The following is a 16,887-nucleotide window of genomic DNA, read 5'->3' on the forward strand; positions in this document are numbered from 1 at the left end:
AATAAGAATGCGGTCATCAGATAATTACAACTCTATCAGAAGAGCGAACCAGCTGAAGGCAGAAGTTCCATGAGAAATGCAGTTGCTTAACTGTCACTGTGCTTTCAGGACCACGAAGGATACCCTAGAGCACAGTCCTTGGTTCTTAACGGTATCACCCTAGGGTGTTGAGGACCGCAGGGAATGAGCACACACGTCCTTTCCAGACTTCAGGTTATCCCGGGGTTAACTGCCAGAGCCTACAGAACCACGGCTCTTTGTACCTCCAATTCTAGAAGCGCGGGAGTGTTCTTATACCCGGTGTGCTGGTTGGGGTGATGACTTGGGTGGGGGTGGGGGGAGAGGAAGGGAGAAGGGACTGACGACTCCCTTATGACGCTCTCTTGGTTCTCCATCATTTCTTTGAACAACTGACTTTTTTCATCTTAACATCTCATGTATGAACAGACTTTACAACTTATGTGGCAGTGCCACTTTCTCATGAATTCTGACAACCCAGTAAATGGATATGCTGATGCCATTTTACAGGAGTCTCAGAGGGCTTGCCCAGTCCCACAAACATTAGGTTTGTGCCCTGGCACCACCACTTAATCCCCCAAATCTGGTGCCTTCCACACCATGGTTTTCTCACCATCCCTGCCCGATCTCCCCCCACCGGCTCCTGATCCTACCCCATCCCTGCCGACACCAAGTATCTGTGTTCTTAAGCCCTGAGATTCTGAAGTGATGGAGGAGACAGGAGCCATTTAAGGACAAAGGACAAGAGATGTTTTCCTTCTGGGGATAAATCTAAGTCGCGTTTTAAAACATCATTCCTCTGTCCGAGAAAATGAAGTAGGGGACCTATAAACAGTTGCCCTAGTACTGAGTACCTCCTATGCAATGACACTGTTTAGACACTTCGCACTTTATCTCATTTACCCTGTAAAGGGAGGCCCTGTTATCTTCACAATACAAATGAGTCTACACGAGTTTAGAAGGGAGGGTGGTGCCTGGGTTGCTCGGTCGATTAAATACCCAGCTCTTAGTTTCGGCTCAGGTCACGATCTCATGGTTCAAGGGGTTCGAGCCCCATGTCGGGCTCCGTGCTGATAGTGCAAAGCCTAATTGGGATTCCCTCTCTCCCCCTCTCTGCCGCTCCCCTGCTCACTCTCTCTCAAAACAAACTTCAAAAAAAAGTTTTTTTAAAGAAGAGAGAGGGCTGCTATTTGGCTAACTTTTTCATGTTTAATTACTCTGTCTCTCACATCCCTAAAACGAAAATGAACCAAAGTGTCACGGGAAAGGTTGGCGCAGTGTCATCCGAGAAAACGAAGAACAAGTAGAAGGGACCGGCAGTCCCGGAAGGTCCGCCTTCTGCAGTTGCCAGGCAACAAAGGTAAACAGCGAAAAGTGGCAGGATCATGGCCACCAACTACAGTGCAAACCAGGTAAGCTCTTTTCCCATCTCTAACATTTCCTCTTGCCTTCCAGACTCCAAGTTTGGACTGACCCTCCCATGGGATTCTGATTGTTGAATGGACAGCTGAAAGTGGGGTGAGACTATTTTTCACCTCCTTAGCTCCTCACGGTAGAGGGCCCAATGACGAGAAAAAGGTATTTCAGGGTTAAGTTTGTAGGATCTAAACAAGAGGTCAGCAAGTCTTTTTTCTGTAAAGGGCAAAGGGATAAATATTTTATTTTTAGGGCCAAGAGACACAATCAGAGATATTATGTGGGTACTTACATCAGCAAATATTTTTCCATAAAATTTTGACAAGATTGAAAATACAGTAACTGCATTTTTTTGGTAATACTAATGAAAAAACGATTTTTTTTAATAGATCGTGTTTATTTAAGTTCGAGAGAGACTGAGGCAGCACCAGCGGGGTGGGGGAGGGGGAGAGGGAGAGAGGGAGAGAGGGAGAGAGGGAGGGAAGGAGGAAGGGAGGGAGAGAGAGGGAGAGAGAGAAAATCCCAAGCAGGCTCCGCACTGTCAGCACAGAGCCCAATATGGGGCTGGAACTCATGAACTTGCAAGATCATGATCTGAGCCGAAACCAAGAGTCGGGTGCTTAACTGACGGAGCCATCCAGGAGCCCCGAAAAAAATGGAATTCTCATGGGATGAGAAAACATTTTAGTTAATTGGGATACAAAGCTAGCGTCACCTTTTATCATATCAATCGCAAATATTCATCTATAAAAACCATCCTTAGCTTTCTCAGGTCATCCCAAGACAGACTGGAGGATGGATTTGGCCCACGGGCCAGTTTGCTGACCCCTGTTCTAGACCAGGGGTCCCCAGTAAAAAGATAATGCGAGTCGCAATGTAATTGAAAATTTTCTAGTAGCTACATGAAAAAAATTAAAAAGAAATCAAATTAAGTTTATTTTGAGAGAGAGAGAGAGAGAGAGAGAGTGTGTGTGTGTGCGTGTGCGCACGTGACCAGGGGAGGGGCAGAGAGAGGATCCCGAGCAGGCTCCGCACTCTCAGCACAGAGACCAATGTAGGGCTCAATCCCACGAACCAGGAGATCATCACCTGAGCTGAAATCAAGAGTAGGATTCTCAACTGCCTGAGCCACCCAGGTGCCCCCAAAATAAAATTAATTTTAATGATACACTTAGTAAGTCCAAAATATTATTTTAATGTTTAATCAATACTTTAAATATCTGCATTCTCTTTTTTGTACTGTCTTCATTGTATTTTCTATTTCCAAAGCACCTCCATTCAGACTAGTCACGTTTCAAGTGTCCACTAGCCACATGTGGCTAGTGGCCCATGTTGAACAGCACACATGTAGACCAAGAGTACATCCCTTCTACAGTGAGTTAAAGCCTTCAGATCTTTGGTCCTCTGCTCTCAAGAACTCGCCTGGTTATCATTTCCTGGGCACGGGGCCTTTGAGCCTCACAGAGATTCTCGTCTTTCTCTCCACAGTATGAAAAAGCCTTCTCACCCAAGTATCTGCAGAACTGGTCTCCCGCCAAGCCAACAAAAGAGGTATTCATGGGCAGGGCTCCTGCAAGGCCGGTTTCTGATTCTTTACCCCATGTTCTCTGTCACTGACTGGCACCTAACTCCTTTAGCCTGTTCTAAAGTCTAAGACCCTCCTCTCCCTCAGCCCTTACCTCAAGCCCCTAGGACACCTTCTCTCTTTTCCACTCCATTTTCACAAACGCTTCTCTCCTCGCTTCTACTCTAGAGTATCTCTTCCCACGAAGGCTACACTCAGTTTATCGCCAATGATCGTGGCCATCTGCTGCCCTCGGTGCCCCGTTCCAAGGTGAGATACTGATCTCCATTCCTACTGAGAAAGGTAAAGAACTGAGGCACAGAACTGGGGTGACCGAGCCTGGAGGTTTGCAATCTAGCACAGCCACTATCTGGAAATTAAAATTCCATCTAATTCGCCACTGCAACACGACCACCCCCAAACTGCCAGTTTATCCAACATGACAGAGTTAGCACCCAGAATTCCTTACACTGATGAACACCTTCACGTGATGACACTTATGCAGTGGGCATTCTGCCAGACTTAGCCCAAGGACACAGGATTTAATTTAGGCCCTCAGAGTTAATATGCTGAAAAAAATAAGAGTGACCTAAATGAGAAAGGGGGTAAAGCGAGGGTGGGGAGGCTGTGTCTCGGCCTGATTTCGTCGCCACGCCTCCAGAGGGTACAGGGTGGAAGGGAGACAACAGACCCGCCAACAGGTACGGTACTGGGAGTGGGGACCCTGCCGCAGGACCGTGTCATCTTCCTTTTAGGCAAGTCCTTGGGGATCCTTCATGGGCACCTGGCAAATGCCTCTGAAGGTGCCCCCCGCCCGGGTGACCCTGACCTCCCGTACAGTGGCTGGTGCTGCCTCCCTCACCAAGTGGATACAGAAGAATCCGGATTTACTCAAGGCCTCCAATGGGCTGCGTCCTGAAATCTTCGGCAAGGTGTCTATTCCTCCCACCCAACCTCAAATCCTATCATCCCCCGCTTCTTTTCGACCTCAAAAATGCCTCTTGTTATGGCATCACTATCACAGCAGGGGGAGCCTCTAACCAGCTCTGTCTTAGCCTGTCTAGTGTCTTCTGACACCTAAGGAGAGGAGCTAATGACATTTTACGCCCTCCCCCCCCCCCCCAAACTCCCCCCCCGGGGGAAAATGACCTGATCTGACCTTTTGTCCATGGTACGGGGAGAAAGGGAGCTAGAATTCTAAGGATTCTAGGGACCAGGAACGATCTAGGCCTGACCAGAAACAACTCTTGCATTCTACCCGACAGCCTCACGACCCAGACAGTCAGAGGAAACTCGGGAAGTGGATCACAAAGACCGTACAACAAGCACCAAGTCCCATCATCATCCCAAACTCCCCAGCTGTAAACCTCAGTTCCCCAGACCAACCCCAAAGCTCACACCCCTCTGCAGGTCACACTCCAGGCCCCCAAAGCCCAGCCAGCTCTCCCAAGAGCCCACCTGGAAGCCCACGCATGCCGGAGCATTGGGCAGGTCCTAATTTAGCTGAGGTCCAGACGTACAAACCTGGAACTCCGGAGACACCCAGGGACCCTACTGAGAAAACCTGTCTGGAGACTGAGTGAAGGAAGCAAGACCCCTGGTGAGGGATATAGAACGGGGAAATTTCAGGGTGGGGATAAAGGTACGTTTGGAAAATAAACATCATTTGTTGAATCTTTTACTGACTTGGATGTTTTCCTCCTGTTATGGTTGCCCCCGGTAACCCGTTAGGAGGAGGAGGGTTGGAGGAAACAGAATAGGAGTAAGAACACGACAGTGGCTTGAGGTGGAATACGTTTTTACAAAGGTTGAGCCACTTATACTCCAAAAGTGACCAAGAGTAAGTTGGCCTGAATCGTAGCAAAAATCTCAAACCACCAGTCCCTCACTGCCACTCCTCATTTTTCACCCCGAGCATTCCTACTACAACTTCTGGGTCAGAAGTACAGGCGTTGAGTAGAGGCTGCATGCGTGTGTCTGGAGAAGATGGGGAAGAAAAGGTAAGGAAAGCCAGACACGGGCAGAAGACACTACCCTTGTGTAAGGCTTCACACCTGAAGATGGTGAACACACCAGGAAGACAAACTAGAGAGAGCTATAAAGGTGAAACTCAAGCAAACGTACATCCATAGTTTGAAAACTGAAGATACAAAAGTGATTAGAAGACAGAGGGGGGAAAAAAAAACCCTAAAAAACAAAGAGAGATGGTAAGTAGGAATTGAGGGCAGAATAACAAACTTGATGACCACTGGACCCCAACCCCAACGAGTCAAATGGTTAAGAAGCCACCAAAAAAGTTAAGATCCGCTTCCCGCCTTCTAACACCTGTTTACCATTCTCCTGTTCTGCATCGTTCTGGTGCTGACTGTTCAATGCAATGCCCTTGCCGAACCTTTCCCAGTTCCAATGCCAAAACCTTCCCTCATGGACATTTGTCCCTCACTCCAAGGACAAGGACAAAGGACATAGGGTTTAAGCGGGAGGAAGGCTACAAAGACTCTTCAGGGCTAGTTGCACAAAAAGGGAGAAGCAATCCGCGTGGAAAGCCAAAGACCCCTTGGGGGCCGGGAGGAAGACTCTTGTGGCAGCAGGTCCCCGCGGTCTTGGCTTAAGTGAGGTCTTCCTGCCCAACGGCCACCAGTTATACAGTCCCCGTTCCTCCTCTCCAACCCACAGCATTAACCAGTTGGCCAACAAGTCAGACAGACAAGACAGATGTTACCCCTGAGTTTCCAAAGAATATCAAAACAGCACTCCCACCAAGGGAGTTAGGGACCCAAGAACCTGGCTCATATGGATTTTCAAAGCAGCAAGTCTTCCGATTAAATTATAAATGTTTGCCGGGTCTTGAATAATCCCTCCTGTCTCGTCTCTGCCCCCCTTTCTCTCCCGGTCTATGTACCCAGCTCATGATCCCTCAGCTGCCACCTCTGGGGCTCTGGCTCCCTTCCTGGCTCACAGTGTGTTGAACTGCACCAGGAGGTTTAAAAGCAGTTCTCAGCGGGATTCTGGAGCCTGTGGTAACGCCGAGCTTCCACATGCTAAGCTTCCTTTCTCTTGCTCCTTCCGTCTCTGAGGCTTCTGTATGATATTCGATCTCTGGCTACTTGCATTTGATTCCCTAAAGACTGTTCCAGTGGTCAGTGGCAGAGGGACGAGCGGTTTCCCTCCTGTGAAAGGTCAGATTGGGGGATGTGAACGCCTGAGAGCAGAGGGAGTGGGGAGGAAACTGGCTCCTCCCCGACCGCCGTTCTCTGGGTTTCTCTCGATTTCAAGGAGAGTCGAAGACAAAACAATTTTTTTAATTCCGTTTCAGAAAAAGATGCTCTATGAGCTTGGATTAGCAAAGAGGCTCGTTTTTCCAGAAATGCAGGGAGGAAAAAATAACCCTTCACAGGTTCGGCGATAACTTTCTGGGTCTTCCTTTTGCATCAAGAGCTGTGTATCTCCCCCCCAGAGCACCTGCTTCAAGAGTCAACTGACTCTCTTTATCTCCCTGTAGCTGGGACAGGCTAATTCCCCGCCACCCCCACCCCTCTGCTTTCGGTCATGCTGTGTGGGCGCTGAAGACCCTGGGCTCTGACCAGTGAACAGAACTGTCCTTTAAGCTAGCAACCCACAGGCGGTGGCGCCCACAGCCCCACTCCCGGTCCCTGTGGCAGAGGCCACAGAGCTGGCATTGTTTCCACTGTCTCAGGAAGAAGGAGCCAAAAGCTGACCGTCAGCACAAATCAAGGCCCAATATGGACAGAGAATGAGGGCTCCCAGGCCCGGAGTAGGCTGTAGGCTGGGGGCAGGAAAAGGGAATTTTTGAGTCATTCCATCTTTAGAAACGAGGGGAAACTGGGCCCTTTCCCACTGCCATGGCTCTATAAGGTATCTACTGCTACTGAGCTCCAAGGGGATGTGCGAGCACAAAGGGTCTGAGGAAATCAGAAGAACTGCGCCTCGGCCGGAGAAGAGAGTCACCAACAGGAAGACAGGTCAGTGAATCATTTATGGGAAGACAATGCTGGGAACTTCACTCTTCACATGGCTGCCAGCCCTACAGAGGACAACACGGTAAGAACCAAGACAGCCACTCCAGACTGGTACAGCTGGGGGATCTTCAGACCTTTCCCGAGGTCCCACATCTGCAGAAAAAAGAAGAAAAAAAAAAAAAAAGAAGGAGAAGAAAGCAAGCAAGAAAGGATTTCAGCAATCAGGGTCCTGGCTACTGTCCTTTCTGACACAGGAGCCCCACCTCATGGAGGGCAACCGCCCTCAGCCCGGGTCAAGGGGGAAAGCGCTTCTCTCGCACCCGACCCACCTCCACCTTTCTCAAAGCCCGTGCGACATGGCACCCACCACCCCCTTCTCCCGGGGACAGGAAAGGCATCCTCGGCCCCTACATACAGAAGCTTCCAGACTGAAGAGACGTAACTTTCCCTCGTGACACCACCACCAAATGAGTGTTTCCCCAAGTGTGTCCCTCCACAAACTAGTCCCTCAGAATGCTGAAAGTTACTGCACGAGAAAACTTCTATGGTCAAGTGAATTTGGTGGCCGTTTAGCTGCAAGACTTCTGAAACAACTTATTGACGTACAGCGCGAAGCTCCACAACGGGGGCGCACTACACGTGATTCCTCAGTCACAGTTGCTCACGGGACCCCCGCTGAGAAGTCACATCTGTCAGAGAACCAGTACCCTAAGAAAATACTCCGGGATCTAGAACACCAGGTCTCAATTCTGTTTGTCAGTATATTTATAGCGAAAGTTCACGAAAGAATAAGCGATATTTACCATTAGCGTGTGTGTGCTACGTTCTGTATGCCGCATCCTACTAAATTCCTGTTTTGTTGTTTTTTTAAGAACCTCAATGCCCAATGTGGGGCTTGAACCCACAACCCTAAGACCAAGAGTTGCACTCTCCACCGACTGAGCCAGCCGGGCATCCCTAATTTCTGGTTTTGTGGGTAATAACCCACTAACCTGATTTTCTACCCATTGCAACAAAAACCAGGGGTTTAAAAACACTGATCTCGACTCTCTTGTACCCCAGGGACACTAACATACTGTACTCTGAGTCACTAAAAGATCCCCTAGGGCAAAAGCAGAATGTCTAGGTTCTACACTTTCCACACTTGGCTGCCCCCTGCACAGCACCAACGCCCACGCTCTGGGTTAAGCTAAGTCAGGAGCACTTCAGAGAAAAGTCAGGGAGAGCCCAGCGCAGGATCAGGGAGTAGGAGTCAGGCCTCTCTCTACCTGGATCAGATTAGGAGTCAAGCAGATTCCACATAGAGCTGTTCTGCCTACATAGGAACGGTGTTTTACGAAAAAAAACAAACAAACAAAAAAAACAAACCAAAACAAAACCCAAAACAAAACAAAACAAAAAAGGAGCCCTACTGGCTGGTAGTGATGGAGGGACACTCCTCAGAACGCCAGAGACCCTGTCACTTCTCAGTCTCCTACATCAATGCCACTGACCACGCCCCATCAGGTCTTTAGGGAAGGCAGCTATCAGGCTCAGAGAGGCTCAGAGGGCGAGAGCTAGCACTGTCCGTGCAGAGTAGACCAAATCCTGTCCCACACTCAGAGCCAGCACTCGCCACAAGAAAAAAAAATAAAAGCAGATTTAAGGGCTTAAGAAAAGCCTTTAGGCTCCCCACTTGTGTCAACAAAGAGATTACCATTACAGGCAGGAACCAGGGCAGAAAAACCTTGACTGCATTCTGAGATTTTGCAAGACCTCCTCCCCTAACCCCTCCTCTTACTGAGACCAAAGCAGATAGAAGGCAAACCCCGCCTGAGCCAGGATGTGAACAGAGGAAGCTGATCGGCTGATTTTCATTAGAGAGATCTGTTCTGCGGGATAAGAAGTCATTAATGGAAATGCCCTCCTTACCTATCCCCTCCCAGGGGGCAGTGAAGTCATTGTGAATCAAACTGAACACCACCCCAGGGAACAGTTGATAGATACACTTAATTAAATAGGTCATTCAGTCCCTCACTTTTCTGATTCCATTAAAGTGTCTTTTGGACCAGACTGAAATTTAGAAAGTGCTTGTCTCTAGACTCTGATGTGGAAGGTTTAAAGGTCACATTAAGGCAAAAGTATCCATCTGGCAGATGACTCAGGTTCAGAAGGAAGGAAGATGAGAAACAATGGAATCAAAATTGTCTTCCTGGGAAAGAAAGCAAGGCTGGGGTAGGGAGATCACAAAATCTTAAAACGCTGGAGGAGAGACTAATCTCTGGCCCAGGGCAGGCGTGATTAAGCTTTAATCCCTTTATAAAATAGAGGCGGAAACATTAGTTTTGAACTGACCCAAAGGTCACACAGGAGGCAACACCAGGACAGCTTTTAGGCCATCAACGAATTTTTAACCCCAATATTAAAATCTGGGATCCTAGCTACCCAGCTGCTGTCAAAGGTGGCCCCATTCTCTCTAACAGCTCAACAAAAAAACAAAAACAGTTCGGGCATCTGGGTGGCTCAGTCGGTTGGGCGGCCGACCTCAGCTCAGGTCATGATCCTGTGCTTTGTGGGTTTGAGCCCCGCGTCGGGCTCTGTGCGGACAGCTCGGAGCCTGGAGCCTGCTTCGGATTCTGTGTCTCCCTCTCTCTCTGCCCTCCCCCACTCACACACACACTCTATCTCTCTCAAAAATAAACACTAAAAAACAAAAACAAACAAACAAAAAAAACAAGCACTCCCCCCCTTATCTCCAGTTAAAAAAAAAACAACAACAGTCAACGCGATCCGATGTTAAGATAACAGAAGTTAACAGAAGTTAATATATTTGACTCCAGCAGTTTGTCACCTGGATTGACAGGAATCAGCAACCATCTAGCTCGTAACTGAAACCCCAGGCTCTAGAACAGAGGCTGACACACAGTAGGTACCGTGTACTAAGTACGCCTCCTAGGCCAGAGGGACGTCCTGGCTTCAGGGGTCTCTTGTAGTGACGCGCCTCACACAACGGACGAGTTCGCAGTGAGACCAAGCAAGGGTCTGGCTGGCCTACACCCAGTGCTCGGCGGGGCTGCCGAGCAGGGCACGGGATCCGGGGACCCGTCGAGCTTTCCCCAAGAGGCCCCCGGGCAAAGGTCAGCACAACTAACTTCAGGGGCAGCACCAAACCCAGGCAACAAAGGAGAGAACCCTACGTTCCCCTATATTCCCTTCACCCAGAAAGCGTGTAGACAATGAACTTACCAAGTGTCGGATCCCATTCCAGGTGTGATACATGAGAGGGAAGACAAGAGCGAACTTGGCTGTGTAGATCAGCGATGGCCCCAGACACAGGGACTTGACAAGTTCCAGATGAGACTCAAAGTTCCCAGGGACCAAGAGGGCCGACAAACCAAACAGAGAGACCCCTGAGGAGAAAACCAAATAAGCCCATTAGAGCTGCCCACCAGCTACGGCTAACATAACACATAAAACCGGTTCTACGACAGACCCTGGCACCCGTCGTACAATTCTCACCCATTTTGAAACGGGCAGGATTTAAACTAATGCTCGTGTCTGTGGTGAGCGGGAGGCTGCCTGGCACCTGACCCTAATCTCTGAAATCTGCCACACACGTTAGCACATTATTCCTCCTGTCAACATCCCTCTCTACAAGAGCGACACCTGCCAGTCCAGAAGTCACCTTCTGACTGTATCTAGATTATCATCTCAGGAAGAAAAAAATAAAAACAGGATATTCAGTCCTATGTCAAGACTGAGAAACATTTTTTAAGCCGTTCAAATCTCCACCACACACACACACACACACACACAAAATGTAACTCAAAATGGATCAGAGAGCTAAATGGAAGAGCTAAAACAATAAAACTCTCAGGAGATCACGGGAGTAAATCTTTATGACCCTAGATTAGGCGCTGGCTTCTTAATATGATGGCAAAACCATCGGTGACAAAAGGATAAATTGGGCTTTTTTTTTGCTGGGAACCATGTCACCAACAAAGTCAAAAGACAAATAAAAGGATAGCATAGGGAATAAAGTCAATGACACCGTAACAGCGACGCAGCGACGTGTAGTGACATGGTGGCTACACTTGCAGCGAGCACAGCGTAATGTACAGAGAAGCTAAGTCCGTGTGTTGTGCACCCAAAACACGCAACACTGCGTGTCAACTACACTCAAAAGAAAAAGTAGGAGAACACAGAAGCTGTTTGTAAATCGTCTGTCTGATAAGGGACCTGTATCCAGAATACATCAAAGACTCTTACAGCTCGATAATAAAAAGACAACCCAATTTAAAAACAGGCAAAGGAGGGGCACCCGGCTGGCTCAGTCAGAGGAGCGTAAGACTCTTAATCTCGGGGTCAGGAGTTCGAGCCCCACACTGCTAATAGAGATTACTAAAAAAGATAAACTTAAAAAAATAGGCAAAGGATCTAAATAGTAAAGATAAATAAATGGCTGATAAGTACGTGAAAAGATGCTCAACACCATTAGCCATTAGGGAAACGCAAACCAAACCCATAATGAGCAGCCCCTGGGTGGCTCAGTCAGTTAAGTGTCCGACTTTGGCTCAGGTCATGATCTCAGTTTGTGAGTTCAAGCCCCACACTGGGTTGTCTGTCAGCTCAGAGCCCACTTCAAATCCTCTGTCTCTGTCTGCCCCCCCCCCAATAAATTTTTTAAAATCTTAAAAAAACATCACAGTGAGAAGCTACTTCACACCTACTAGGATGCTCCATCTAAATGTAAAATTACGTGCACCTTTATATAAAATATGCACATTTATATAAACATCAAAAGCGTCCAGTCTGTCTTTAGTAACATAAATATAAAAAGACAGATAATAACAAGTGTTGGCAAGCATGCAGACAAATTAGGATCTCAAACACTGCCGGTGGGAATGTGAAATGGTGTTACAGTCACTTTGGACAACAGTCTGGCGTTCCTCAAAATGATAACAGAATTAACACATGAACTAACAATTTCACTTCCAGGTATATACACAAAAGAAATGAAACAGAAGTCTACTCAAACACTTACACACAATAGCAGCATTACTCACGGTAGCCAAAAACTGGGAACAACCCAAATACCCATCAATCGGCGAATGAGTAAATTAAACACGGTCTAGCCGTATACTGACACGTGCTACAACACGGAGGAAATTTGGAAATGTTATCCTAAGTGAAAGACCTGTCACCGAGGACCCCGCGTTGCAGAATCTGCTTATATGAAATGTTCCACACAGACAAGTTTACACAGACCGAGTAGGTAAGTGCTTGCCTTGGGCTAGACGATTGGGAGGGAAATGGGGAGCGATAAACGATATGGGGTTTCCCTTTGTAATGATTAAAACGTTCTAAATCTTCACTGAGGAGGGCACTTGCACTGGGTGTTGTATGTAGCGATGAATCACGGGAATCTGCCCCCAAAACCAAGAGCACACTGTATACACTGTATGTTAGCCCACTTGACAATAAATTATATTAAAAAAAAATATGTTCTAAATCTTATCGTGGTGATTGTTACACAACTCTGGGAAGGTACTAAAAACTGAATTCTACACTTTAAGTGAATTGCATGGTGTATGAATTATGTCTCAATAAAGCGGTCATAAGAAACAATCTCTACTCCAATAGCTGCCACCTAGTTCCCACCCCTACACATTTCCACCAGTAACTGTGGCTCATTACAGAGTGATTCTGAACAGCACGGTGAAAGGCTATTAACTTTATTTTAACAAGCATCTAATTTTCCATCTCCACTCAAGGTAGAAGAGGGACCAGAACTGTGGCAACTGAACACCAGAAGGAATCTTGTGCAAGTCAGGCTATTGAGATGGCTATGCAAACTCTTTCCAAGAAGATCTGTTTTTCTTCGAGCGAGCAAACAAGGGAGAGGGGGCAGAGGGAGAGGGAGAATCTTAAGCAGGCTGCACGCTCAGCATGGAGCCCAATGAGGGGTACGATCCCGCAACCCTGGGATCGTGACCTGAGCCAAAATCCAGAGTCGACACTTAACCAACTGAGCCACCCAAGCGCCCCTCCGAGAAGATCCTAAAGAACATGAAATATTTACAGCGGCAGGAGTTGGAAGACAGCGTGCAGGGAGCGTAACTTCTAGAAGGCCATTCTACTCCACTCTTGTCAAGTGTGGCAAACATGCACACCTCCATTCCACAGACACTTACGAAAAGCATCCTTCGTACTAAATCTGTATGAAGCTTGCAGACAGAAAAATGAAGACCTGGTCTTTGCCCTTAGGAAGCTTAGTGTCCAGCTTTTTTTTTTTTTTTTTTTTTTTTTTTTTTACTTAGGGACATCAATCCACAGGACCAAGTAAGGGGCTAAAGGGCACCAGCCCACAACCAAGGTATCTGTGTGCACAGGGCGCTAAGGAACGCAAAGACAACAATCAAGATCCATCTGGTGGGAGGAGCAGAGTACCCTGAAAAGCTTTTTCGCGGAGGTGCATTTTAGCTAAGTTCAAAAAATCTTTTGTTTAAGTTTATTCATTTATTTTTCAGGGAGGCAGAGACAGTGTGAGCAGGGGAGGGGCAGAGAGAGACAGAGAGAGGGGGACGGAATCCCAAGCAAATGCTGCACTGTCAGCACAGAGCCTGCCACAGGGTTCAACTCACGAAACCTGAAGATCATGACCTGAGCTGAAACTGAGTCAGGTGCTTAACCGACTGAGCCACCCCGGCGCCCCTGAGCTGAGTTTTGAGAAAAGAGATAAGGGGACAGCAAAGTGGGGAGTGGCGGGATACATCCAAGAGGGCCTTACATGCCAAACTACAGAGTTTAAACTTGATCCTGCCGGTTGAGGATGACAGATTTCAGGGGCACCTGGGTGGCTCAGTCAGTTGAGCGGCTGACTTCGGCTCAGGTCATGATCTCGCAGTCCGTGAGTTCGAGCCCCGCGTCAGGCTCTGTGCTGACAGCTCAGAGCCTGGACCCTGCTTTGTCTGTGTCTCCCTCTCTCTCTGCCCCTCCCCTGCTCACACTCAGTCCCTCTCTCTCTCTCTCTCTCTCTCTCAAAAATAAATAAAAACATTAAAAAAAAAAAAAAAGGATGAGATTTCATCCTGGTACCAATCAAACGCAGTTCACCTCAGCGCCAATCCGTACCAATTAATAATGACTGTCTCAAGTGTTACACTAAGACATGCAGACAGCCAACAGGCACGTGAAGAGATGCACGCCAAGGGTCACCTGGGAAACGCAAATCAAAACCACAAGGACACATCACCTCACACCTCTCGGAATGGCTAGTATCAAAAAGAAAAGAAATACCAAACGTCAGCAAGGATGTGGAGAAAAGAGAACCCTTGCACACTGGTGAAGGGAATGTAAATCGGTGCAAACACTGTGGGAGACAGTATGGAGGTTCCGCAAAAAATGACAAACAGAAATGACATATGATCCAGTAATTCCACTACTGGGTATTTACCCAAAGGAAACAAAAATCTAATTCAGGGCCACCCGGCTGGCTCAATTGGAGGAGCATGTATCTCTTGACATCAGGGTCATGAGTTCAAGTCCCACATTGGGTGTAGAGATTACTAAAAAAACAAATACATGAACTTAGGGCCCCTGGGTGGCTCAGTTGGTCAAGCATCCGACTCAGCTCAGGTCATGATCTCAAGTTTCATGAGTTCAAGCCTCGCTGTGCTGACAGCTCAGAGCCTGGAGCCTGCTTCGGATTCTGTGTCTTCCTCTCTCTCTCTCTAAAATATCAAAAAAAATTTTTTTTTAAATAAATGAACTTAAAAAAATTCACTAATTAAAAAAGATATATGTACCCCTATGTTTATGGCAACATTATTTACCGGTGGCCAAGATATGGAAGCAACCCAAGTGTTCACTGGTAGGTGAATGGACAAAGAAGATGTGGTGTAGGCACCCAGTGGAACACTACTCGGGCATAAAAAAGAATGAGACCTGGCTATCTGCTACAACACGGCTGGAGTGAGAGGGTATTATGCTAAGTGAAATAAGTTAGAAAAAGACAAATAGCATATGATTTCACTCATACGTGGAATCTAGAAAACCAAACAGACTCTTAAATACACAGAAAAAATTGGTGGTTGCCAGAGAGGAGGTGGACGGGGGAAGAGGTTAAATAGGTAAGGGGGATTAAGAGGTACAAACTTCTGGGGCGCCTGGGTGGCTCGGTTAAGCGTCCGACTTCCGCCCGGGTCATGATCTCACATTCGTGAGTTCGAGCCCCGTGTCGGACTCTGTGCTGACAGCTCAGAGTCTGGAGCCTGCTTCAGATTCTGTGTCTTCTTCTCTCTCTGCTCCTACCCCGCTCATGCTCTCTCAAAAATAAACATTAAAAAAATTTTAAGAAAAAAAGAGGTACAAATTTCCAGTTATAAATTAAACAAATCACAGAAATGAAAAGTACAGCACAGGGGAGACAGTCAGTAATATTGTAATGACATTGTACGGGGACAGGTGGTGACTTCACTTATACTGAGCACTGAGAAATGTAGAGTTGTCAAATCAATATACTGTACACCTGAAACAACCAACCAGAAAAAGGTGTTGTAGTGAGAAGGACCGTGAGGCTGTATCACATACACAAACACTGATCTGCCCTGGGCTCAGAAGGAGGAGATGTTTACTTGAGCCAAAACCTGCCGTTCTTTTTTTTTTTCTTTTTAATGTTTATTTATTTTTGAGAGAGAGAGCGAGACAGAGACAGAGCATGAGCAGGGTAGGAGCAGAGAGAGAGAGGGAGACACAGAATCTGAAGCAGGTTCCAGGCTCTGAGCTGTCAGCACACAGCCCAATGTGGGCTTGAACCCAGGAACCACAAGATCACGATCTGAGCTGAAGTTGGACACTTAGCCGACTGAGCCACCCAGGTGCCCCAAATCCTGCCATTCCTAATGGGACTGATAAATCCTCAAGAGTTTTAAACTGGACAGTGATATGGTCACATATGCCCTTTGAGAAGGTCAACCTGGCAGCCACAGGGGACAGAGGAGAGTAATCACAGGGGAGGCAGGAAGTCTGAACAGGAGGCTGTGGGTAATTCCGGGTCTTCGGTGGATGAAGGTGGTAGCCTGACTGAAGACAGTAACAGAGTGAAGAATGGACAACTAAAAAAGATATAAGGAGGGGCGCCTGGGTGGCGCAGTCGGTTAAGCGTCCGACTTCAGCCAGGTCACGATCTCGCGGTCTGTGAGTTCGAGCCCCGCGTCAGGCTCTGGGCTGATGGCTCGGAGCCTGGAGCCTGTTTCCGATTCTGTGTCTCCGTCTCTCTCTGCCCCTCCCCGTTCATGCTCTGTCTCTCTCTGTCCCAAAAAAAAAAAAAAAAAAAAAAAAAAAAGATATAAGGAGGTAAAATCTGGGGACATGGGGTAAATGAAGGAAGTCAAGGGTGGTGGTCTGCATGGGCGACTGATAATGCCCTTTACCCACGCAGGGAACGATGGAAACGCATTCAGGTTTGGTTTGTCAGAGGACTGACGTTGATACTCTGGGAAGGGAAAGACAGGTTCAATTCAGAGGACACCTAAGGTGGAGGTACGGGAGGAACGTCAAGGTTGCATACGCAGTAAGCAGCTGGACCAAGGTCTAAAGCTCTGGCCTGAAGACACAGATTCGAGCGTCATCCCAAGGTCAGTGATAAGTGGAGTCGGAAGTGTGGACGCGGCAACTGGGGGGAGGGAAATCCACCTGGCGATGAGGTCCTCAAGAGCAAGGGCCATGGCTTACTCATTTCTGTAACCACAGCATTTCACACAGTGGTCGGCACAAACCAGGGTCTCTACGCGACTGGGTCGAGGAGTACAGGTGGCAAGCTGGGACTTGTGACTGGAGCCCAAAGTGGGGGACCATCAGCCCGAAGGGCTGAACCCTTAACCTGTGAGGTCTGCACTAATTCTGAGTGGTGAGTATCACTACTGAGCT

General features: G+C 47.7%; 2 protein-coding genes across 3 annotated transcripts in view; one reads left to right on the forward strand and one right to left on the reverse strand.

The window, feature by feature from the left end:
* Window positions 1–352: 352 nt before the first annotated feature.
* CFAP126 (cilia and flagella associated protein 126) lies at window positions 353–4,677 on the forward strand. The gene is made up of 6 exons (XM_060644488.3): window positions 353–437; window positions 1,274–1,430; window positions 2,923–2,985; window positions 3,188–3,268; window positions 3,754–3,930; window positions 4,264–4,677. The coding sequence occupies exons 2-6, from the start codon at window positions 1,404–1,406 to the stop codon at window positions 4,579–4,581; spliced, it is 666 nt and encodes a 221-aa protein (XP_060500471.1). The 5' UTR covers window positions 353–437; window positions 1,274–1,403; the 3' UTR covers window positions 4,582–4,677.
* Window positions 4,678–6,279: 1,602 nt separating this feature from the next.
* SDHC (succinate dehydrogenase complex subunit C) overlaps window positions 6,280–16,887 on the reverse strand; it is a 35,889-nt gene continuing 25,281 nt past the window's right edge. For both annotated transcript variants that reach the window (XM_060644490.2, XM_060644489.2), the window contains 2 exons: window positions 10,204–10,367; window positions 6,280–7,131 (listed from right to left, as the gene is read on the reverse strand). In XM_060644490.2, the coding sequence (XP_060500473.1) occupies window positions 7,027–7,131; window positions 10,204–10,367 (269 nt within the window). In that variant the 3' untranslated portion in view covers window positions 6,280–7,026. The remainder of the gene's footprint in view (window positions 7,132–10,203; window positions 10,368–16,887) is intronic.

This window comes from Panthera onca, chromosome F1 (assembly GCF_046562875.1).
Source record: "Panthera onca isolate mPanOnc1 chromosome F1, mPanOnc1 haplotype 2, whole genome shotgun sequence".
NCBI classification, from domain to species: domain Eukaryota; kingdom Metazoa; phylum Chordata; class Mammalia; order Carnivora; family Felidae; genus Panthera; species Panthera onca.

What these genes read in the sequence shown, in the direction of transcription:
- CFAP126 (XM_060644488.3), top strand. Translation starts at nt 1,404, where the DNA reads ATGGCCACCAACTACAGTGCAAACCAG. An exon ending in CCGCCAAGCCAACAAAAGAG is followed by an intron (nt 2,986 to 3,187) that starts GTATTCATGGGC and finishes CTTCTACTCTAG; the next exon opens with AGTATCTCTTCCCACGAAGG. An exon ending in CCTCGGTGCCCCGTTCCAAG is followed by an intron (nt 3,269 to 3,753) that starts GTGAGATACTGA and finishes TCTTCCTTTTAG; the next exon opens with GCAAGTCCTTGGGGATCCTT.